The 24,386-nt window shown below is 42.3% G+C and overlaps 3 protein-coding genes across 3 annotated transcripts; all 3 read left to right on the forward strand.

Annotated features, from left to right (window-relative positions):
* Positions 1–1,582: 1,582 nt before the first annotated feature.
* On the forward strand, positions 1,583–6,554 carry igfbp6b (insulin-like growth factor binding protein 6b). The gene is made up of 4 exons (XM_080763950.1): positions 1,583–2,220; positions 3,251–3,285; positions 3,932–4,051; positions 4,894–6,554. Exons 1-4 carry the CDS (start codon positions 1,869–1,871, stop codon positions 5,005–5,007), a joined length of 621 nt encoding a protein of 206 aa, XP_080620076.1. The 5' UTR covers positions 1,583–1,868; the 3' UTR covers positions 5,008–6,554.
* Positions 6,555–7,622: 1,068 nt separating this feature from the next.
* pip4k2ca (phosphatidylinositol-5-phosphate 4-kinase, type II, gamma a) lies at positions 7,623–19,245 on the forward strand. Its single transcript, XM_080763947.1, has 10 exons — positions 7,623–8,079; positions 8,427–8,524; positions 8,858–8,954; positions 10,025–10,174; positions 12,751–12,897; positions 13,647–13,685; positions 13,783–13,896; positions 14,713–14,977; positions 16,238–16,341; positions 17,840–19,245. The coding sequence occupies exons 1-10, from the start codon at positions 7,921–7,923 to the stop codon at positions 17,918–17,920; spliced, it is 1,254 nt and encodes a 417-aa protein (XP_080620073.1). The 5' UTR covers positions 7,623–7,920; the 3' UTR covers positions 17,921–19,245.
* A 1,511-nt stretch (positions 19,246–20,756) lies between these two features.
* Positions 20,757–23,416, forward strand: ackr5 (atypical chemokine receptor 5). The gene is made up of 2 exons (XM_080763948.1): positions 20,757–20,893; positions 21,532–23,416. The coding sequence occupies exon 2, from the start codon at positions 21,538–21,540 to the stop codon at positions 22,636–22,638; it is 1,101 nt and encodes a 366-aa protein (XP_080620074.1). The 5' UTR covers positions 20,757–20,893; positions 21,532–21,537; the 3' UTR covers positions 22,639–23,416.
* Positions 23,417–24,386: the final 970 nt, after the last annotated feature.

Here is a 24,386-nt window from a genome sequence, read left to right on the forward strand (position 1 = left end):
TATACTCAACAGAATTTGCCTGGCATGCTTAAGTTGCAGTAACATATGTCATCATAATAATAATAGGCTAATCATAATAATATATCATTTGTATCAGCACTGACAAATGTATAATACCTTACCCTTCTTATTTGGCTAGAGCTATATGCTTATATAAAACCGTGAATATAACATTAAAGCAGCATTTTTATGATGCCAGGTATGATCGAATCAGGGGAGATGGAAGCTAAGTGTTTGTCAAAGACTGGTGGGTGTCTCGGTCTGAGAGTGATCTCTGGAAGATGGCGCCCGTGGAGAAAATCTTACCCGGTTGAGTGGAGAGATGGATTGCATTATTAGCAGTTTGGCACAGGCTGCCTGATGTACATTCCAGCAAGTTCTCCACCTAATTATCCAGTTGATGCCTCCTCCAATGCAAACAACTGGCCAGCAATACCACCCACTGCCCCCCTATTTGAAAATGTGATGCAGCCCATATTCTCTGTTTGGTTAATAGCTACTGAAAGTGAAATGCCAATGTGTTGGATGTTGAGGTTTTTTAGGACTATACAGCGCAGATTGTGACAGTGCCACACTGGTCTGTTCGTTATGTAGGCTGGGAAGAGGCTGGATTAGGACACACTGTTAAATTAACAGCTCTGCAATGTAAAACATGTAAACCACAATGACTTATAGTATAGTTTGTCATTGTACGCCTATAGTATACATTTATTTTTAACCACTTAAACCCTATACCCCCTCATGGTTCTAGATGTATATATTGTATATATCTGCTAGTTTCCCCAGAATACGGATGCTGGGCCTTAAGTGGTTAAAAGTACATGGTGAGTTATGTTATGTAGACTGTTTTCTGTATCATTTCAAAGTTATTGATGGCTTTGTTTTATCTATATCACATATAAATCATTAACTTTGATTTGTCTATGCTTTGATGTTTCAGTGTGAAAGATTTGTAGCGCAAAGCCAATGCAAAACGTGTGTATTTTGACCATAAATACTTTAGAGTGAGTATCTCAGGTGATGATAGTATCTTATAGTGCAACGCTACGGTCACATCTTTGTCATAGAATATAAATGGTTAAAGTTAATTAAGACCTATTTTCCCACTACCCGGCAGAGTAATTAAAAAAATGAAATCAATGGCATAATGCAACATCTGTACATTTATAATTCTTACCATGGCAAATCTTCCATAAAGCAGGTCTGACATTGGTCCATGACTAAGAGAAAGTCCAAGTGCACAATTTGCAGTTAAACATTACTGGAAGAAGGACTACTGTAGATGCTTGTGTTGGTATATGACAGGAATGAGTGGGGAAATTTTGATCATTTCTAAAAGGAACATAATCCACCCGAACCCCCCCCCCATCACTCTCTCTGCCTCCCTGCCACCTCCCTCACTCCCTCCCTTTCCCTCTCTGTTTCTCTCTCTCAGAGTCCCAGCCCCTGAAGCTGAAGGTGTCATAACTGCTCTCTCTCTCTGTCTCTCTGTCTCTCTGTCTCTCTCTCTCTCTCTCTCTCTCTCTCTCTCTCTCTCTCACTCACTCACTCACTCTTACTCTCTATCACCGCCTTTCAGATCTTTAAAAGCTGGTGCTTTGCTGTGTCTCTCTCGATCTCCATTTGTCTTCTCTGCCACTGCAGGGGACTCCTGTCTGCCTCTCGACTCAACCGGCAAAGCACCAAGGGAAGCTATAGACACGGCAAGAAGACTGAGGATAGAGGAAGAGTGAGTGAAAGAGAGAGAGAGAGACATAGAGAGAGAGAGAGAGAGAGAGAGAGAGAGAGAGAGAGACATATACATCCAGAAATAGCATCAGCCAGATTTAACTGACTGAGAGTGTGGAGAAGACCTGAGACCTGGACACATGCAGAAAATGCCTCTGATTTCTAACTTAACAGTAATTGTTTTGTTGCTGATTGCCCACTGCGGATCGTGGACTCGGGCAAACCGCTTGGGCCCCTTCAAGGTCTGCCCGTCGTGCATGAGGGACCCACTGGGCGCGGGTCGGCCGCCCAGGGGGGACCACAATGTGGCGGGCAGCACGTCAGTGTTGGCCCAGGGCGAACCCTGTGGCGTCTACACGCTGAGCTGTGCCAAGGGTCTTCGCTGTGTCCCCCCGCCACGGGAGCCCAGTCCCCTCCAGGCTCTGTTGCAGGGAAGGGGCTTTTGTGCCAAACACATCAGGACCAGTCCCACGGAGAGGCCCCACCCCACAGGTAAGGAGATATATATATACACAGGTGCATGTATACGCACATACGCACACACACACACACACACACACACACACACAAAAGCAGACACACGCACAGTTGCACACACCATGCGGAAACTCACATTCACACCACAGGTATAGCTTTGACATGAACAGCTATATGTATTCTGTCTTTTAGCATGTAAAAGCTGTCACAATGTATACTGTGTACTTTCCCTGTTCCCTCAATGTAACGATTGCATAGACATAGAGAATATAGAGCTCTTTTAGTCAGTGATGAAAAGAAAGGTGATTGTAAATGTATAAAGGTGAGACATGGATTCATGTTCGTGCACCAGAGAAGCTGTATAACCTTCATTCCTGCTCTGCAGTGCCTCTTGTGATACGAACTGTGAGAACTGTGACATGCTATGACTAAGTGGTCTCAAATGCTGAATAACGTAACCAATGATTTTCTTTCCCCTGCCATGTATTCAAGGACCTTTATCCGTTTCTATTGAGGGTGTTGTGCGTGTATACAGTGTATAGATAGAGGTGTTTGTGCATTAATTATACACTGTCATTGTCAAGTATTCATCACTTTCAAAGACGTGATTTGACGTGACTGTGATCTATTCAGTGTATGAGCATTTATTTCGGGGGGTTGGCAGTGAATCTGGAACTGCCTCAGCATCACCTATACAGTGTCAAAAAGCTTGATCAGAAGATAGGTGCACAGCAGGTCCTACACCTATCTTCTGATCAAGATGCTTTTTATTGCAATGGTCTCCATCTGCTGTTCAAATGAAGACACTGCGATTCTTCTGAAGATCTCAGCAGGAAATGCTGCTCATGGAAATTAGGTCTCTCGCTTAACTTGTTCTGACCTGGGTCATTACTTAGTAACGTCTTGTGCATGCAAATGTGTGTGTGAAAACGGATACGGATGTAGTAGCGTTTTCATGCGCCATAATTTATGGTTTCTTTTAATGGCTCTGATGCTGTAATGTAACATTCACATGCCATTGTGTCCTTTGCCCCCCCCCCCCCAGGTCCCCATCCTTCACATAATGGTGAAATAGAAAAAGTAAGTTTCTGTCTTTTTTATCATTATATTACATTCCTTAATGTGTTAAGCAGTTACATATTTCCTTGTACGAAAAGATGCTAATTCAGAGATGCACAGTAGAGGGCATTTTATATTATATAATCATATTCAGGCAGGTTGTCTCTCTGAAGGAAATGATTGTATATCTAGCTACATTACACAGACATTGGTGTAGCTTCTCTGGAGTGTTGCAGTGCCACGTATAAACAGCTCCATCGCCATGCATTATGGTGCATGATGTGTATGCCGCTATGCGGCAGAACTAACTGAGCATGATGTGCAACAAGAAAGTTTCGACTCTGCCCCAGCCTTCTCACGTCTTTTACTTTACGAGGCTGGGGTGCACCATCTCTATTGAAGTGATATTATAAGGACAGTAATCACTGTGATATTAATGTTGTTGCATATCATAAGATCTTGCTGTGTGACCAAAAAAACAAAACACAGCCATTCATGTCATAACACTCAGTGACCTGAAAAGCAAAAGCCTTGTGTAACAATATATGGTTATATAATGGCATTATATTATGTGACATATAACAATGATCATTTCAAAGATTGTGATAATTCTTCTGGCTTTGCCTGTCACTGTCCATGAAGTCACATTCTGAGCTGTTCTTTCCAGGCACCCTGCCGTAAGCTGCTCAACAGTGTCCTGAGGGGTCTTGAACTGACAATCTTCCAGTCTGACCGTGACATCTACATACCTAACTGTGACACTCGTGGATTTTACAGGAAAAAGCAGGTATGATGTAGTGTGTGACACTGTGACCGTGTGGTTGCCCGGAGACACGGGAGGATTCTTACTGCTGAATGCACAAACATATAAAGCACATGTAATGATTTACACGATGAACAAAACTTTATTGCACATCGGATCTGATATGAGTTTCTCTTTGCTGCACTTGATTTGTGCACAATAGTGTCTGAAAGAGAGTGTGAGAGAGCTGCATTCTACTGCAGGCTTCTATTCAGTGCAGCCAGATTTGTCCATCACCAGAGGGCTCAGAATTACTGACACTCCTCTCTCACTGAGCCTCACAGCTGTGGGCTCAGAGAATCAGTTCTGCGCTATGATGACATATCATTCTCTCTCTCTCTCTCTCTCTCTCTCTCTCTCTCTCAATCACTCTCTCTCCCAGTCGAATACCAAACAACTTTCTTTCAGTGCTGTGTACAATCCACTTAGTTTTATTAAACACGTTTCTTCCATGTGCAGCTCATGTTTTGTAGTTGCATCATCATGCTATTATTATGCCCATGGATATTACAGAGTGAACTCAGCAATTATAAATGAATATGATAATACCTTTTATATAATATAATCACCAACATGAATTATGTAATGTTTCTTATTTACATCTAGGTAGAGTAGTGGTGGCGAGATGGAAAAGGGCCGACCGTACCTGTTACCTCCCAGTCTCTCTCTCTCCCACTCACTTGTTTGCTTATACCATTCTCTAATCTAATAATTTCATGTGACTGTCTCCTCTCTCTCCACCTTCTTTAATTTACCCTCTCTCACCCTTCAATTCAATCTTTTCTCTCCCCTTTCTCTCTTTCTCTCTCTCTTTTCGTCTCACACAGTGCCGCTCTTCCAAGGGCATGCAGCGTGGCCACTGTTGGTGCGTGGACGAGCTTGGCACAGCCCTGCCCTTGCGTGCCAACGAGGATGGCACTTTACCATGCGACGGGGAGTGAGCGAGGACGACTCTTTATCCCACTGCTTTGAGCCTGGAGGAGGAAAGGGAGGGGGTGGAGGAGGAGGAGCACCACAGGGAGTGGGGGGGGGGGGGGGGTAGCTTTAGCTTGTGCTAGACACTGCCTGGGCAGGAGGTATAGCAGGGATTAAACCACTTCCTGTGGAAATAGTACCACAACTTAACGTTAATGTCTACTCTAGAAACATAACACAAATACAGCACAGCACAGTATAAGCAACAATAACATCTTGCCTGAATGTTCAACGGTAGCAAGCGAAGTCCTCTGCGTCTTTTCAGTGTGACAATGCTGTTATGCTCTCACATTAACGCTCCATGAACTGCCTCAACTTTACTGCTCCGAATGAGCTCTAGAATATTTCCCTAGCTCTTGTCCTGGCTTTGTGGTAGAATTTGATTTCTTTCTTAAGCTTAATTTGTACTATATCACATGATGTGTGTTGCTCGCCCAAAATAACTGATCTAGCTTGGAAACAAATGAGTTGTTTGCGGCAAGCGACACAAAAGACGTGTGACAAAGTATCGGTTAAGCTTGAGGATAGCTGACACTGCCTGTGTTTGTTCTGATCTCAGTGGGCTGAAATACTGTTACGCTGGTGATGTGACACAAATGTTTTGGGAAGAAATGTGTCTCCCTCACCGTCCTCTCTCCCTCTCCAAAGATACACTGACATCACTATACTTCATTGACTGAGTTGTGTTTTTCTATTAATTTATTTTGGAGTATGTAGTTCCATACAGTACTGCTTGAGAATTCTACATCCCTACGGTATCCTATACATGTCAAGTCATATGATTACAATCTTGGATGCATCTTTCAATATTATTTTGTCCAAATGGCTCTGACTGCTTATTAGTTGATTGTTTTGTACATATGTTGGAATTTTGTGGTTGACTGTGTTTTCTGAAACGAAACGCTTATGGCTGTTACCCTTTTCAAGAAGTTGTAAGGCATATTTTTATACACGTCAATATAATATTTTATATATGAATTGTTGGTTTATTTAATGAACTACAGTACAATGCCATGTATTTTTATATTGTCAGCAGTTTCTTATTTAAAGACAGAGATTATTTTTATTTCACACTGCATTAGGGAGAAGTGTTGTGCTTCAGAAGCACCGTCATGGTAAAAAATCATCATACTCACCAGAGCTATTCAACTGCTGTACATCTTATGTTGTTTTTTTTTATTATTATTATTTATATTTGTGTTTATTTTGAATTTGGAAGGTCCATGTTACTATTATGTTTTATTTTTGGCACATTGTATACAAATTCAACTGTTGGGGTGGGATTGGAATGATCAAATTCGTTATAGTTATTATAGTACGTCTTTCCCAAGTCCTTGCAAAAGTCATTAAATTGTGTGCTAAAAATGTGATTAGAATTTATCTATTTCTGACCAATGTTGTGCCAATGTGTGTGCCGTGATGGTAGGTCCATGCACAAAGGACCTGTAAGATTTGCAATGATTAAAATAAAACATAATGATAATTAAAATGGAGAATTAAAAAAACATATATTAATATAACAACTTTTGTCTTGAGTGTTCTTTTTCCCATGAATCCCTTGATTCAAACTTTGGTATAGGTACTGCATGCAGATGAAGATGACTAAACAATGAATTAGGGGCAATCCACTTAAAAGTGCATATGCGATACAATTCTTTATAAATAATACATTAAGAAAAGTAAGCTATAACCAGATTGTTTAATGTGTAAACCCGAATTGCATATAATGTGATGAAATGCTTGCAAGATTATCATTTTGCCATGCCTATAAGAATGACTTTAGCAGTCACAGTAATGTCAATTAGTTCTCAGCTGAGCCCTGAAATAGAAATTAATAGGGACATTAGTGTCATGCAGATTTTCTGCCATTACTGGGGGCATAAAGGATAATTCTCTCCAGCATCTCCACAGGGGGACTCGGCACATGCCTGTTTCCAAGGTAACAGCATAGAATATCTAATATGTCCATTCATATGAAATTTGAAATGCAGGTCTCGCAGAAAAGAAAACGCAAACGAAACCTGATCCTCAGATCCTGTGGTATCGCAGCATCAGTGCATCACACATGTCCTCCTACTTCTCTATCTAGTATCTAGGCTGGTTTTATTTGGTATTCTTGGAGGTTCTGTTCTGAGCATGGAGCAATATTAGGCAATCAATCGCGTGGCTTTTGTAATACACAATAATACAAATACAATTACCAAATTAAGACCATTTGGTGGGGTAAAAATAACCAAATCTTGGCACGCTATGATGCAGGAGATTCAGAATTCAGAACGAACTAAATGCAGCCTCTGTGCAAAAGTTTGAGAAAATATCAATATATTAAAGCATTCAAACAGAACCAAATAGTGTAGCGGTAGAAGGCAGTGGGGCACGTTAACTTATCACATTCAAGAAGTGTGTGTGGCACTGGCATCAGGTGATGTATCAAGTTGTGTGAAACAAAGTATCCACCCATCTGAGGGCAGCTGATGCAAAAGTAACGCATCTATTTGTCCCCGACCCACGTGGTCGACACAGGTTGGCTGGACCAAGGGGGCGGTGGTGGAGGTGGGCTTTATTATTATTGCAAGGTTGACAGGAGCTTACTTTGCAGATAGCTCAACACGCATGAATGATAATTACAAGTGATTCATCGGGTCTACTAACTAGAATATGGCTTAGAAAAGTGGCAGAAAGTATAGCAGCTGGACACCGCGGGGCGGGGGAGACGTATTTGCAACGCGCCCGGGTGACCTTTGGCTTGCCCAGTGGTTACGAAGAAAGCAGGAGTGACAGTTCATTAGCTTGTTAGCTTCTTAGCTAGTAGTAACACCGTTTCAACCTTCATTCCCCCCCATCCAAGGGACAAACGAAAGCCCGATCGGTGTGTTGTCATGGCGTCCCTCGGTAACTTGGGGGCCGTGTCGAGTCCAATGGTGATACTGGCCCCTAAAACGAAGACGAAAAAGAAACATTTCGTGCAGCAGAAGGTGAAAGTGTTCCGTGCCAGCGACCCGGTCCTCAGTGTGTTCATGTGGGGCGTGAATCATTCGGTGAGTCGCTTTGCTTTGCTAGCACTGTCTGTTGCGAGCTAAATGCTAATGCTGCCTTTAGCCACCACGCGCCGTGTGTTCTAACTACAGTTTCATCCAGCCAAACGACAAAACCCCAAATGGCAGCAGATCTCCACGTTCACAAGATAATACTTTCGACACGCGACACCGCCGTACGACGAATGATAACGTTATTGTGTACACAAGAAGACCCACCATGACAGACGGAGAAGGGGAGTGATGTGAATAGCGACAGCGTTGTGTGTACATCATGCATGCAACCACATAGATGCATGTCATCATGCAAACTAAGCTAATGATGCCACACGTTTATTTCTTTTTCACAGATCAATGACCTCAACCAGGTTCCCGTTCCTGTCATGTTACTGCCTGACGACTTCAAAGCCAACACCAAGATCAAAGTCAACAATCACCTCTTCAACAAGTATGGCTCAAACAAGCCTTGTTTGATGCAGTTTGCAATGGAAGTGTAGGCTATGTAGACTTGAACTGGCTATCCCCAAATCAAAATGATCAAAGCGGCTTACATGTCAGAGCTAAGATGGCTGTGCTTTAGATGTAGGCTACTTTTTGGGAAACCCATAGCTACCTGAGAGCACTATTGCAATGAATCCTCTCATATGTACACCCTGAAGGTTAAAATGTGTTTATATTTGTGAATAAACGAGACTGTTAGTTTCTGTGCATGCCTGTGTGCCGATGCGACAACAAAATGCAAACCACCATCTCACAACTATACCCCCTTCCCTTTTTACAGAGAGAACCTTCCTGGACATTTTAAGTTCAAAGAATATTGTCCTCTGGTGTTCCGCAATCTAAGGGAGCGTTTTGGAATTGAGGATCTGGACTACCAGGTGTGTAAATGATGTACAGTTAAAATACAACTATATATTGTTGTTGGAGGAATGCCATACAGTACATTATGTTGGCATCCCTTGGTGTAAATAGTGAGAAGCGGTATCTTCTAGGGTTGAGTGACGTCGTGCACGAGATCGACTTGCATAGATGTTTTACACGGATGGTGAGATCTATCATCAACCTGACGCAACCACCACCATTTTTACGTCTTGTTTTATAGGCTGCTAATTTCAATAATGCTAATGTTTATTTCACTGCCTGCTGGAAATGTGTTAAATGATTTGTGGTTTGTCAGAAAGTTCCCATTGCGATTGCTGCGCAGTGGTTGAGAAAATGATTATCTTCCATTCTGCCTGATCACGTACTGTATGTCTTCTGTCTCTACTCGTCATGCTGTAGCTGTGCTTGAAAAGTAGTAGCCAAGTGTTAAACCGGTAACACAATTAGAAATGTGATTTGCTGCCACGGCCATTCTTGTGTTACTTTGTGCTGCAACAGGTCGTGATATGATTCATTGGGGTTCACATCAAACTGGCAAACATGAGCGTGATTGGAATGTGAAATTGTGAATGGATGTTTTTGTCTGGATTTTCAAATTACTCCCCAATGACCAAATAGCCTCTTGAGATCGACTGGTCCATCTTAAAGACACGATTACTGGGGCCATCACTATGTTTTCCACTTTAGAATTATGGAAGCTCAGAACATAGAACTTGCATGCATTGTAATTTAAAGTGTCTGCCATTTTCTGACAAGTTCGTTGGAAGAACACATGCTAGTGTTTGCATGACAAATTACAAAGTCTGACTCTTTATCGATGGGTTGAAACTTGAAAGTAATCTGACAGGAAATGGGGGAAGGGGTAGACACGTGGCAAAGTCCTTCGGGATCGGGAGTCGAACCTGCGGCACGCTATCGGGCTGGCTCAGCAGCCTAGGTGCCCAGACGGTTGAGCCAACTGTCCGGGCGTAGTGGGTTTTTAATGTATTCACATTTATATCACACGTTCACATGGCAATTCTGACTGAGCAACTCTAACCTGTGTGTTCTTGGTCTCTTACCACAGGTGTCATTGACCCGCAGCCCCCCTTTAAGGAGTACAGACGTACAGGGAGAAGGACTGCTCTTCAACTCGTATGACCGCACGCTGGTTGTCAAGCAGATCTCCAGTGAAGACGTCGCAGACATGCATAGCATCTTGTCTGAGTACCACCAGGTAAGAGCTGGTGTTTTATTTATTTTATGGCCCATTTTTAATTTGAGGTTTGCAGCCTAGACAAGTAGTGATATCCAGGCTCAAGCTATCCGCAAAAACCTTATACCATGGTAGGTTTTTACAGCACTACTTCTTTATTTTGAAAGCTTCGTCAAAGGAGAATATTGTCACTATGACTTTTTTAGGAAATGGGGATAACAAGGTGGCCTTGGCTGAAGGCGGACTCTTTGGGAAACCAGGCTATTATTAAACATATCCTGTTGTATGTTGAAGCCACGTCATTTCCTACCTTTTTTTCTTTTTACAAGACACATGATTGAGATAGGTATAGGTCTAATTTTAATATATCCTGAGGGAAGCAATATTTTTGGTGAGGTGAGGAGAACACACCTCTAAACTCATATTTAGTTATCTGTTAGCACATCATTAGTAGTTGGGTAGGTGCAGTGGAAAAAACAAACGTGAAATGTGACAGAAGTATTCAAATTTGCTTATCAAGGTTCATGCAAATCTCAAATGTTGCCTTTTTGATGGTCTCTGATCGAATGTGTACAGAAGAAAAGAGAACTTAAATGGCTTTACTTTATTTTCTGTGACCCAAAAGAGTCTTTCTTCAGATAAACATCCTCAAGAAGTACAATTTCGGGTCGCCTTGAACTCTGTTTGGAATGTGTTACATGGCCCGCATAAAACTGGGAGTGGGATGAGAAAATGGTAGCCTCTGTTTAAGAGGGATTGTCAACTGGCTTGGTGCTGAATGAGTACATTGTTATCAAGCTTCTGGGTTTTGTACAGATTCTTTGTGGGAGGGGGGGGGGGATCATTTTATTTCTTTATTTTGTATTCATATTCATTAATGGCAATGGAGTCTTTCATGGATACCGTGCTGAAGCATTCATTCTCATCAGTGGAGCTGTCTGTCATGATCATTTTATTTTAGCTGACGGATTAATTGTCAAACAAATAATTGTGATGAATGATTAAATTGTTTTGTCGTTAACATTAGAACATGAATGGATTTCTGATTTGTTTGCCTTTTTTAGGCGTTTGTAAACAAATTGCACAGGGCAGATATGACAAATAATTTTGTATATTTCATTACGAAAATTACTGACAAACATCACTAATACATTTGAAATAAATACTACACTAATGGATATATTTACTGTAGTAACTTAAAAAAAAATCATAAATGTTCAACAGCAAATTATTTTGATTTGTGATAAGCTCGAATAATTGATCAGGTGATTGTGATAATTGTGACAGGCCTACCTGTCTGTATAGAAGTTGCAATATTTGTAAAATTACATTATCGATAAGTTTTATTTCAACAATATTTTATTGATCATTGAAAAGGTATTGGCCTAAATATCAGGAGCTTCGTCGCGTCCAAACTAGGCACATTTTGCATTATTTATTCACATGCCACATCCTGATGGCCTTATTAACACCTTACATACTACATATGTGTCACTTTGTCACACGCAGATAATGGTGCTCTAAACAAACATTAAAAGTCCATAGACTTGGCTGCCACACTGCTTGTTAACTGCCACGGTTGCACTCAGTCATAGTCCCTTCCAAGCTTTATTTTGAAAACCACGGAATTTCACCCCGGTGAACCGGAAGTAGTTATCGGCCATTCTGATCTGCCGGTCAATACCATAGATATATTTTTTTAAATAGCTTGGCAAGCTTCCGCTCATACTTACACTAGGAACATCGGGAAAGCTTGCCTACTCTCGAAGCACACGCCCCAGAGCCGAAGGAGGCTCTTTATGTCTATGATCAGTACTTTCATTAAAAGTCCATAGACTCAGCTGCCATATGACGTAATTCCGAAAGCCAGATGTTAGAGGGGCTAGCCCCCCTAAAAATATGCAATGGGAGGAAAAAACGAGTATTGTTCCTTCACATAAAGCATTGCATCTTCTATTAGCATTCTGGCCAGAGCATTCCATGGTATACTGAATGAGGTCAGCCTGCAGTGAGTGTCTCTTTTAATAGATTGCCATAGCAAATCTTCAACAGGGCTAAATACCTAACCTGAATACATAGAGCGTCAGTAATTGGTTCCTGTCTGCATATGTGCTCTTCAGTTTTCAAAAGAAAGGGGAAGAGACATTTGAATGTTGTAAAACCTCTACATTAGTACGCGTTGACAATAAGGCTTGCCCACCTGCCCCTGGCGGGTACATTTTGGGCAGGTGGAGTCTGCTTTCAGGTTGCCCGACCAGGCAAGTGCTCGTTTGAGAGGGTACGCATAGCAGTCTATAAACACAACACGAGATATCTGTCTAAACGCAAATATAAAATAGTCATATTTCATGTGACATTGTTTTATCAAACAGTTGAACGGTTATTCAAATTCTACCTATACTTTTATAATGGACAATTTTCGGGGCAAATGGGCATGACCTTTGGGCAAGTAGAACATGACCTGTAGCTTGCCCGACGGGCAAGTGCCTCTGAGACCTTAAGTGTCAACCCCTGCATTATATTCATTACAATAGGCACACATTAAATGTTCCCAATGATAATTTTTTTTGGATTGATTGACCGTTTTGGTTTTGCAGCACATTGTGAAGTGTCATGGCAGCACCCTGCTGCCTCAGTTCCTGGGCATGTACCGTGTCAGCGTGGACAGCGAGGAGACCTATCTGATCGTCATGAGGAACATGTTCAGCCACAGATTAGTGGTGCACAGGAAGTATGACCTGAAGGTGAGGAAGAAACGCACACAACGTCCTCATTAGTCATTCAGAAAACAGGGGGGAGTTGCATTATTATTATTATTATCGCCCTCAAACTTGTCGGTGCTAATGTGTGAGAGATAAAACGGAAATTCAAACGGGTTATATCGTATCGGCAATCACCTGTAACATGGCACACAAAGATTTAACCCATTCTGACCTGAGATCAGTTTCATACGAGGTTTCCACTGGACACACACTGGTCTGATTAACCCATTCTGACCTGAGATCAAATTCTAAAAATGTCAGTCGTTCTTCGATTTTTCAAAAATGGCAGACCTACAAGCTTGTAGCGCACCACTCGGTGGCGCGCTATGAGCTTGTAGATCTGCTATCTTCAATAGCTAAAGCATAACATGATGCCAACACCAAAATGGTTTCCCGACCGTTCAGAATGGGTTAACATTGTATGTGGTAACACATTCTAACAGGAGAAGGAGAAGTAGTCCACACACTATTTAGAAGGATGAAACGTTGACCTGACGAAGACCCATAAGGGGTCGAAAACGGAACTATGAAACGGTGTGCGGACTACTTCTCCTTCTCCTGTACGTATCCTCTCGTTCAGCACCTGAGGTGTGCATACCTTCCTTTGGGTTCCGTTTCTAACGAATTCTAACGATCGTCAAAGTATTTCGTAGCGGTAGTGAAGTTTTTCATATTGTATGTGTGGGCAGAACATACGATTGTCTGAATATTTCAACTAAATTGTTTTGCAGGGATCTATCGTGTCTCGTGAAGCGAGTGACAAAGAGAGGGTAAAACATCGTCTCGAATACATTTTTTATTTTATTTTATCCATGCCACTGTATTTGCTTTTAGCCATCTTCCTAATGCCTAAATCTATACCTCCAGGTGAAAGATCTTCCTACCTACAAGGACAAGGACTTCAGGAACAACATGCAGAAGGTTTTTGTATCGGAGGAGCTGAAGGAGAAATTCATGGAGAAGCTCAACAGAGATGTGGAGGTGGGTGACCTCCTTTGCACGCGCTGAATGGAACATTTCCACTGTTGTTGCAAACTTCGGCCACATAGCGGCAGCATCAAACTTTGTCTTTACTGCAGCACCTCTGTGTTGCCATTTTGACATGAGATGATCACATTACCCCCCCCGCCCCCCCCCCTCTAATTTAACTGTCAAGTAAACATTATGATGGATTTTAAATTGTTTTATTCGGGGTGCATACTTATTTTAGACTAGCCATTGGTTAGACATGGGTTTAAGGTTGGGTTTAGGTGTGCTGCCCCGTGGGAGGTTAGGTTTAGGGTGAGGGTTTGAGAGGGGTTCATACTTAGTTTAGACTAGTCATTGGTTAGACACGGGTTAAGGTTGGGTTTAGGTGTGCTGCCCCGTGGGAGGTTAGGGTGAGGGTTTGAGAGGGGTTCATACTTAGTTTAGACTAGTCATTGTTTAGACATGGGTTAAGGTTGGGTTTAGGTGTGCTGCCCCCGTGGGAGGTTAGGGTGAAGGTTTGAGAGGAGTTCATACTTAGTTTAGACTAGTCATTGGTTAGACATGGGTTAAGGTTAGGTTTAGGTGTGCTGCCCCGTGGGAGGTTTAGGGTGAGGGTTTGAGATAGGTTGTAGGACTAGTAATGACTGGTCTAACCAATGACTACCGGTAGTCTAAACCGAAAACTGTCTAAACTAAGTACTGCACCCGTTTTATTCCCAGCCACACTTGGTGACTGTGTGTGTGTCTGTGTGTCTGTGTCCATTTTCTTTGAGATAAATTGCCCAAAGGGATAAATAAGTAGCATCATGGTACCCATTTTCTTCTCAGTTCCTAGTGAAGTTGAAGATCATGGACTACAGCCTCCTGCTGGGCATCCACGACATCGGCCGGGCCGAGCGGGAGGAGGAGGAAGGCGACGAGCCCTCCAACGAGGAGGACCTGGAGCCAGAGAACGGCCTGACGGCAGCCCCCACGGTGGGCTCCTACGGCACGTCTCCCGAGGGCATTGCCGGTTACATGTCCTCGTGCAAAGCACTGGGACCCGGGGAGTTTGACCCCTACGTGGACGTGTATGCCATTAGGAGTGCCCCAGGTGTGTGTACTTGACCCATTCTGACCAGAGATCAGATTCTAAAAAAAATGTCTTCCACATCCTGACAGTTTTCCATTCTGACCCGAGATCAGATTCTAAAAAATGTCTTCTACGTCAGTCGTTCTTTTGATTTTTCAAAAATAGCAGACAAGCTCATATCGCGCCACCGAGTGGCGCTTTACGAGCTTGTAGATCTGCTATTTTTCAATAGCTAAAGCATAACATAATGCTAACACCAAAATGGGTTAACCAAGAAATTTTATTTTCAACTAAAACCTTTTTATTTATTATTTATCGAACATAACTGAGCCTTTAGGGTTAAGAGTAAGACCACCAGAAGCTAAACCTTTTTGCTAATTAATTTAGCTTACAGCATTTGCAAACGCAACATCAGTTACAGCCTGATGCTCTGAACCCTTGCAGGGTTTTCCATCCTACCAAGATGTTAATTCAATTGCATTCACCTGGTGTACTTTCAATTCTAGCTGTCAAATCAGGGGGGTGCATACTTAGTTTAGACTAGTCATTGGTTAAGGTTAGGTTTAGGTGTGCTGCCCCGTGGGAGGTTGGGGTGAGGGTTTGAGATAGGTTGTAGTTGTAGGACTAATGACTGGTCTAACCAATGACTAGTCTAAACTAAGTACTGTCTAAACTAAGTACTGCACCCATCAGGGACTAGTTGGACCTAGTTGGAGGGAAAAGCAGCAGTACCAGTGGTCCAGACTAGCACTGGATGTACATAGTTGTAAATGTCTTAATTAGTGGGAGATTTCTTTTTGACTAATAATAAATAAGTTTTCCAGTGTGCAGTTTTCATGCACGGTGTAACCCAGGGGTGCCCACACTTTTTTGACTTGAGAGCTACTTTCAAAATGACTGGCTCAACAATCTACCCACCAAAATAATTCAATTATACCATTGCTGAAAATAGTTTAAACATGTACCTGAGTTGGGCTTTGGAATAGCGGAGCTGCCGTTAACAACGCACTTGGAATGGGAAATGGAGCTGCAGAAATGGACTATAGGAGGAGTTTTTGTATTTAATTTGTAATGCTATCGACATTTTTGTGCACAGCAACACTTTAAAACCAAATCTTGTGTAGTCTTTTTGATGTCAATAAAAGTCACCAAGTGGCAGATGGCCATGTGATCTACCTGCACAGCCTTTGTGATCTACTGGTAGATCGCAATCTTCCTTTTGGGCAGCCCTGGGCCCACTGTAACCCATAATGTTGTTTTTGTCTTTGATGTCATTGTCAGGAGCTCCGCAGAGGGAGGTGTACTTCATGGGTCTGATTGACGTCCTTACTCAGTACGACACCAAGAAGAAAGCTGCACACGCAGCTAAAACTGTCAAACACGGGGTGAGTAACGGCACAGGAAGGACGAAGGTGACCGGTTGGCGGTCAGAATGTTCCGCTGCACCTCACAGAAAGATCCTTCATGCTAATTTAATTAAAACCCATTTAGGCCTGACTTCGAAATTTGATAAAATGTCTTCTAAATCCTCCAATTTTCAGAAAAAAATATTTTCACAATTGTTCAAAAATGGCAGACCTACAAGCTCGTAGCGTGCCATGAGCTTGTAGGTCTGCTATTTTTCAATAGCTAAATTATAACATGTTTAAAACACCAAAAGGGGTTCCCGCGCAAAATGGGTTAATGTAACTCCACTAGAATGCACACAGGGTAATGGTTTTGACATATCCATACAGTAGTTCGGTTCAAATAAAAAATAAATAAATTGCTATTTTTTGTTTACAATCTTGCAAGAGTAGTTTTAGAAGTTATATGCAAAATGTCAATCATATTTTCATATAATCATCAGTGCATCATCATAGGTTATTCAGTGCTCTACTATAGAAATGGCATTCTAACAACCAATGGTGGACATGATGTTACCGTTTGTGTTTTGGTGTTTAACACCATTACTTTGTTCCTATCACCCTCTATTCCCATTGATGTAGAGTTTGTGTGGTCTGATGTGTGCATTTGCCACAATAAAGAGAATGCTCTGTGAACAATCAGGGTCATTGCAATCCTACTGTGTATATAAACAAAGATGGCTGCCAATATTTATTAGTTGCCAGCTTGGATCTTACTCGCACTGTTGCATGCTTCAGATGCATTACATTATGTCATTGTTGATAGAGAAGTCACCGACTTATATATATATATATATAAACAATGACCACCCATCCATACATTATCCCGCTTATTACACGACTATAATACACAAATTAATTAATAGACCTAAAAGTGACAACAAAACAAAGTATTTCCTTGCGGTAATGAAAGTATTCCAAGTGCACAGTACAACAAGTCGCCTCGGAAACAAGTGAGTGTTGATCAAATGGAATACATTTTTGGGTAATTATGCGTCGTCTATTTCTCGGTTCAAATGTTGTTTAGTTAAATGACATTGTCTGTTTAGTTTACATGGCTGTCATGTTGGGGCACAGCATAAAATCCAAGCAGCGCAGTGGCTGCAGCCAGGTGCTCCGAGGCTTTGATTTAGACATCGGGTCTGTTTACAGAGCGGAGCGGTCTGTTATCAAGAAATGACACCGCTGAATTTGGCGAATGACCAATCGGAATCAAGCAACACCAAGCCGTGTAATACATCGGTTAATGCTGGAACCGCACGTTTATTTTTACTGCCCATTCCTGCCTGCAGCAATTAAAAAGTTCCCCGCTCCCATGGGATTTGCTTTGGGAACCCCTGGATCCCAATCCCAATGCAGGACTTTTGTATTTGTAATTTTTACACAGTTTTATTGCTACTTTGACTACTTTGCAATGTTCAACCTATTGTTCTTTGTGTCTCTTTGCTCTCTTTCCCCTCCCTCGTGGTCTCCCCAGGCCGGTGCTGAGATATCCACAGTCCACCCTGAACAGTATGCCAAAAGATTTCGTGAATTCATCTCAAACATCTTCGCGTAGCGGCACGCTATACTTGACGCAAAAGAATTGCCATCGATCAGCACAACGACTTCCACCTGAGATTTCCGAGGTCGTCAGTCTCGCTCTTCCTTTGTTGTTTTGTGATGTTCTACTTGACCATTGACCAAAACCATAGAGAAAGTATGCACATGCAGATCATTTTTAACCCATTTAGGCCTGACCTCGAAAAAAATAATAATAATAATCTAAATCCTCCAGTTTTCTGAAATAAATATTTTCACGATTTTTCAAAAATAGACCTACAAGCTCGTATGATCTTGTTGATCTGCTATTTTTCAATAGCTAAATTATAACAATTTTGGGTTCCCGCCCCAAAATGGGTTAATGAATTTGGTGATCTGAGATGAGACTACTTCCATTGTAATATGTAATATGATGTACTACTTTTTGAGGCATATATTTATTTAAGATGTGTATGGTGAATTTCATATTGATAATAAGCACTCTAACCAACTGACTTTTTTCTTTTTGGAACAAAAGGGTACTATGACACTATGACAAAGTAATCCGACCTGAATCAGACTTGATGACTTTTTGGAATTAATTGAGTCAAAAGAGTTCTGGTTTTCATTGATATGAGCTAAGCTTAACGATGGATTAGTCATGTTTCTTTTTGCAAAAAATTGTTTTAGGTGTAAAAGGTGAGAAATAAGATTCAATTGTTTGCGAAGGAATATGTTTGTTTGCGGGTCTGGCGTGCCAAACGTGTGGGGTCAAAGTTGTATTTACTTTATCAAGAGTTTTGACATTAGTCATAACGAAATGCCCATTTTCATATAGACTGAATACTCAGTCATTTACAGACCAGTAACCCGTTTAGACTTTTTTTGATTAAATAGAAAATGTGAATAAGGGGGATTTGATCCGTACATTGAGATCAAAGCACTTTCTAAACATAAGGCCAGACTGTATTATTCTGAACACTCCATTTGTTTATTTGGAATGCTGTAGTATTTTGTGCTTCCAAATAACTTACACGAATCATTGTAAAACATTATAGGAGACAAAAATGCAATCCTAAGTAGGAATAGATTGATCTATTTTCCACTGTATTGTGATGATATTTGAGACAATTCCATAGTGATAGCTTAGGTATGTTATAACTTATAGAAAATAACAATGCATTACATCAGCTTTATGCAGTTAGCCTTAAAAGAAGTGACCGAGTTACAATAGAGAATTCCAATACACTGGAAAAGGCACAATAGATGTAGTCTGTATGATGCCTCGTTAACTTGTGATTGCACATCTTGTATTTTTGCAAGTCAGCTTTTGGACCAAAATATATTTTACAAAGATTTTCTGAAAAAGTGTTTTGTCGTCTTTATTTCTTGTGTGTGTGTGTGGGTGTGGAGGAGAGGTCACCATTGTTCTCAGTAAAAGATGAAATTACCATTTACACACTGAACATTAAGGGTTTAAATGTCTTGCTCAGGGCCAAAAACAGTCTTTGCCTCCTAGCCGTTCTGGCCCGGTGGAAATTAGTTTTATGTATTTGTGCCTGATACGATAATGATTAAGTTTATCAGTTCATTGGGCCGCACTGACGCAATAACGGATTAGTCCTTACTACCATTTCCACAGAACATGGTGGGGCTCAGGGACTGGTTCTGTTTCAAACATTCCTAGAATTTGTCATTCTGCTGACTCTTCCTTCCTGCTGCTATAGGAAAGGCAAGAATTGACTGCCCTTAAACAATGGAAACCGAGCAGGATGGACAAGGAGAGAGAGAGAGGGAGCAGGGTATGGGGTGGAGGTTCTCCGTATATATGCTCTACTAAAGCCAGAGTTATACTTGTTGGATGCTGGCGTCATGCAACTAAAAGCCAATCTACAAGCTCACAAGTGTGTCACTCTGTGTTGTGATGTTGTAGATCAGCCAATTTCCCTGCATCCCCACATGCAACTTAAAATGAATGACAATTCCTAGGCAGTACTATTAAGGGCACCTGGGCACTGCAAACCAAAACGTACTACAAATCTTTTTAAATCTGCAGCTGTTGTATCATGGTCAACTCAAAATATTCCTGCATTCTTTCGCTGTGTACTTGTAGTTGAAGGTAAAGCAAATCCCAGTCATTTAAATCTTAACAAAATACCAAGTAAGGGCCTCGAGTGGGTGTTTTTAAGTCTGCTATCGATGTGGATGTGTGTGCGTAGGTTAAAGGCCCTGCTTCCTTAGAGAAGTTTGATGTGCCACAGGCTTCCTACCTCATCTACACTGCCTGTCACTCATTATTACTCTGCAGAAGAGGGGGCTTCCTGGTATTGTCCTATGCTAGGGGGGGGGGGGGGGGTCGCTGTTTTCATAATGTCTGCTGTGTGCCAACCACACATACGTACAACTAAAACACGGGTCCTTAGAGGAAATTCATTGAGGAAATTTGCCACTGCTGAGTAAATAGAAATGGTCTACAGATCTCTGGACGCTAGGATGAAAAAGTATTTAAATTGAAATTTAAGTCACCTGGATAGGTTGGAAAGGAAATTAGGCAATGAGCAGCGGAATTACATTTTTTGCTTTATTTAAAGTTTTGTTATTTATTTTTCAAAGTCCTTACATGAGCACTGGGAGAAAAATGCATACAAGGGAATGCAATAGATCCTCAAGGCCCCCAAAACCTAGACACTTAAGTTGCGTGGGCTTTCCTGCTGCTCTGTACCACTCCCCCCAAGGCACTGCGAGGATGTCCTGTTGGATCTTGTGTGTGTGTGTGTGTGCGTGCATGCACGTGTGTGTGTTTGTGCACATGCACACGTGTCTTAATGAGAGATGGGAGGGGAGAAGCGTCGGGCTGTCTGATTGACCAGATAGTCCAGGACAGCAGTTGGTATAGTTGTCTTGTGCTGATACAGATGCCAAGCTGCTCACCCTTGAGTCAATTAGGCCTTAATTGACTGCCCTCCCTCATCATCTAGGCTCTCCAGGTAGACACACCGGACATATCAAGGTAATATCGAATTGATGCCTCAAATTCAGTTTGTGTGGTTCAATTTACTACTTTGATCATTTAAAAAATATATATTACTATGTGACAAATTTGTAATTTTCTTTGTGGAATGTGAGAACTTAATTTCAGTCCTGGTACTGGATTGTGTATTATATTACTACCCTTTTAGAATCATTGTGTTCTCTGCAACCTCTTTAAAAACTTGCATTGATATTTATCTACTATATTATATTTATACTACACTATATTTATCTACTACTATTGATCGTCTAACTGCTCTAATTTCTCTAAACAAACATTGCAATTAATATCCTCAAAGTCCATAGACTTGGCTGCCATACGGTAATCTTCAAAAGGCATGCATTGGAAGGAATTGTACCCAGTAAAAGTCAGACTTAAATGATACATTTGAAGCATTGACTCGGTTCCAAATAAGACATTTTTTTCTCAGCATATTCTGCAGAGTTCTAAATGCCTTTGTTTATCTGCACTACAATTTACAAGCCACTCAAAATATCCTGGAAACATTTTCATATCCCAGCATGTCTGCCAATTATAGATCCTCCTTTTTGTGCTGCCCCCCCCAAAAAAACGGTTTGAGTCAGTCTGAAACAATTCCTCTGCTTTTCAACAACCAGACCACCATGTCACTCGAAGTCGAAGAGCACGTCAACCACTCGCTGGCCTTCTACAACGGCACGCCGTGGTTCGTCTACGAGTGCACGCTCCACCTGAACGCGGACGCCCGGCGCATCGCACTCTTCCTCCTCTACCTGTTCTTCTTCACGGTGGGCCTCGTGGAGAACGCCGTGGTCGTCTGGGTCAACTGGCGCCGGCGCCACTCGGCCAACGGGGTCCTCTTCTGCGTCATCAATGTGAGCCTGTCGGACCTCATGGTCATCATGGTCCTGCCCTTCTTCATGATGGAGATGACCGTGGACAAAGTGTGGCTGTGGGGCCGCTTCCTCTGCAAGGTCACCAACCTCGTTTACATGGTCAACTTCTACAGCAGCTCGTTCTTCCTGGCCTTCATGACCCTGGAGCGTTACCTGTCCCTGACCAGGCCTCCGTCGTCTCCGACCTGCTTCCCGACGGTGGGCCGGCGCCGCTGGCTGCTCTGCGGCGGCCTGTGGCTGCTGTCCTTCCTGATGGCGCTGCTGGAGAACGTCCACGTGGACCTCCTGGAGTGGGACGAGCCGGGCTGCTACATGATGCCGGAGCACAATTACACCGAGTGGATCGTCGTGGTCTTCTTCTTCTGCCTGGTGTTTCAGTTCCTGGGCCCCGCGGCCGTCATCGTCACCTGCAACGTCCTCATAGCGCGCGCCGTGCGCACCACTCCGGACGTGCAGGGCCGACGGGAGGTGTGGCTCGTGCACGTCTACTCGCTGGTGTTCGTGGTGTGCTGGCTGCCGTACCACCTGGTGATGAGCCTGATCATCATAGACGACATAAACCCGTATGTCTTCAGCTGTAACACGCTGGAGGTGCTCTACTTCTCCTACAGCGTGGTGCACTGCCTGTCCCTCTTCCACTGCATCGCCAACCCCGTCCTCTACAACTTCCTCAGCAAGAGCTTTCGCAACAACCTGGTCAACGCCGTGGTGAACTACGTGCCCAGGGAGGCAGCCGAGACTCCGATGGGACCGGGCTCCCCACAGCCTGACGACGCAGCCGACACGGAGGCCAGGAAGCAGCGGAGGCTGAGTGACGTGAGCACCAGTCACTCGGACGTTGGATCGTAAGAGAGATGATTCGATGGAGCAGAATGGGCTTTTCTGTCAAATCGACACAAAAACACGGTTCCAAGACTTTCTCTTTAACTGAGAACTGAAGACCAGTGGAAATGTGAAAATCTGTTCCATGGGAAAATGAAGTTGGCAGTGTCTTCTTTCAAAGACACTTGACCTGAGATCAGATTCTAAAAATGTCTTCTACATCCTGACAGTTTTCTGAAAAAGCTATGTTTCTATGGCAGTCGTTCTTCGATTTTTCAAAAATAGCAGACCTACAAGCTCATAGCGCGACACCGAGTGGCGCGCTATGAGCTTGTAGATCTGCTATTTTTCAATAGCTAAAGCGTGACATGATGCTAACCAAAAGGGGTTCCCGCCCAAAATGGGTTTAAATGCTTTGTTATGTAAGAATGATGGACTCACCAACACCTTCCCCCTCATAAAACATGTCCTGTTTTTCTTCATTTAACAGATCAGTTTCAAACGGCGGAGGAAAGGAAAAGTTTGAAGATTTTTTTTTTCACTCCCACAAGAAGTCATAGCAACATTCAGGATCGTATATAGCGGAAATGAATTATAGTAACAAAGCAGGAATGTAAACAGATGCCGTCTGGCCAATGCAAGATAAGACCGGTCCATTTTAACTATTTTGCTTTTTGAAAAGGTGGAAATGGATGGATTCTCAATAAACGGATAAACCTTAGCTATAGTTACATGACATTATCAGACTTTGAATGCTACTGTGCAACACATACGGTCTGTCTCATGCAATAAAATAACAATGTTATCCAAGTGACATAATGTGCTGTAGTTGCAGTTCACTATCTTGCTTCTTAAACGCTTTGTGAGGAAGTCATGCCTAATCCTGTGACTTCCATTTTAGCCCAGCAGGGTGAGTTTCTTTCCACTTTCTAAACAATGTGGTGATAAAGGAGAGCAAGAACGGGGGAAAGAGTTCGGCTTTCTGTCCACAGAGATGGCACAATAGGAGGAAGAGACCTGGCCTTCGAGGGGTCAAAGGTCATAAATCTGAAAGCGAGAAGTGTGGAATACCACGTGGAATGCTGAAAATCCCCCACTGTAATTCATGATGATGTATGGGTTTTTGCAGCATGGACACTAGAACAGACAGCTGCTTAGGTGAGCCTAATTCAACCTTCCCATGAAACAGACAAACAGAGCACAGTAGATGGCACTATCTCACCATACATGTACCATACAAATACCGAAATATACAGTTTGTTGCCCAAAACAAAAATACAATTTACCATATGCATTTTCAGAAAAATAAGCTAAATAAAATATTACAAAATACCCATTGCTGGGACAGCTACAACAACGTTTACTCCAATTTCGACATTACATGGTTGGGGTTCAGGGACTGGTTTGTTTAAACTTTCCCAGAATTGGTCATTCTGCTGACTATTCCTTCCTGCTGCTATAGGAAAGACGAGAGCTGACTGCCCTTAAACAATGGAAATGGAGCAGGATGGATGAGGAAAGTGGCATTGATTGCGGGGGAACAGATATCCCATTAATCACTGAGCCATTATTAAGTTGATTTGAATCGCAGCCAACACAAATGTTCCTACATTCTGTCCCTGGAAATAAAAACGTCTGGGTTTCTGAGGCTACTGTCACAGTGACCTACATGTGTCATGACCTTACTGTCACAGCATGTCAGTCAGCTAGACTGCACCAAAAACAGACGGCTTTCTTGCTGTTAACGGTTGTACAGACAAATGAGACTTATTTGT

Source organism: Protomyctophum bolini (assembly GCF_963924005.1).
Source record: "Protomyctophum bolini genome assembly, chromosome: 5".
Lineage (NCBI taxonomy): Eukaryota > Metazoa > Chordata > Actinopteri > Myctophiformes > Myctophidae > Protomyctophum > Protomyctophum bolini.

What these genes read in the sequence shown, in the direction of transcription:
- igfbp6b (XM_080763950.1), top strand. Translation starts at nt 1,869, where the DNA reads ATGCAGAAAATGCCTCTGATTTCTAACTTAACAGTAATTGTTTTGTTG. An exon ending in GGAGAGGCCCCACCCCACAG is followed by an intron (nt 2,221 to 3,250) that starts GTAAGGAGATAT and finishes CCCCCCCCCCAG; the next exon opens with GTCCCCATCCTTCACATAAT. An exon ending in GATTTTACAGGAAAAAGCAG is followed by an intron (nt 4,052 to 4,893) that starts GTATGATGTAGT and finishes CGTCTCACACAG; the next exon opens with TGCCGCTCTTCCAAGGGCAT.
- pip4k2ca (XM_080763947.1), top strand. Translation starts at nt 7,921, where the DNA reads ATGGCGTCCCTCGGTAACTTGGGGGCCGTGTCGAGTCCAATGGTGATA. An exon ending in TGTGGGGCGTGAATCATTCG is followed by an intron (nt 8,080 to 8,426) that starts GTGAGTCGCTTT and finishes TCTTTTTCACAG; the next exon opens with ATCAATGACCTCAACCAGGT. An exon ending in AGCTCAACAGAGATGTGGAG is followed by an intron (nt 13,897 to 14,712) that starts GTGGGTGACCTC and finishes TTTTCTTCTCAG; the next exon opens with TTCCTAGTGAAGTTGAAGAT.
- ackr5 (XM_080763948.1), top strand. Translation starts at nt 21,538, where the DNA reads ATGTCACTCGAAGTCGAAGAGCACGTCAACCACTCGCTGGCCTTCTAC.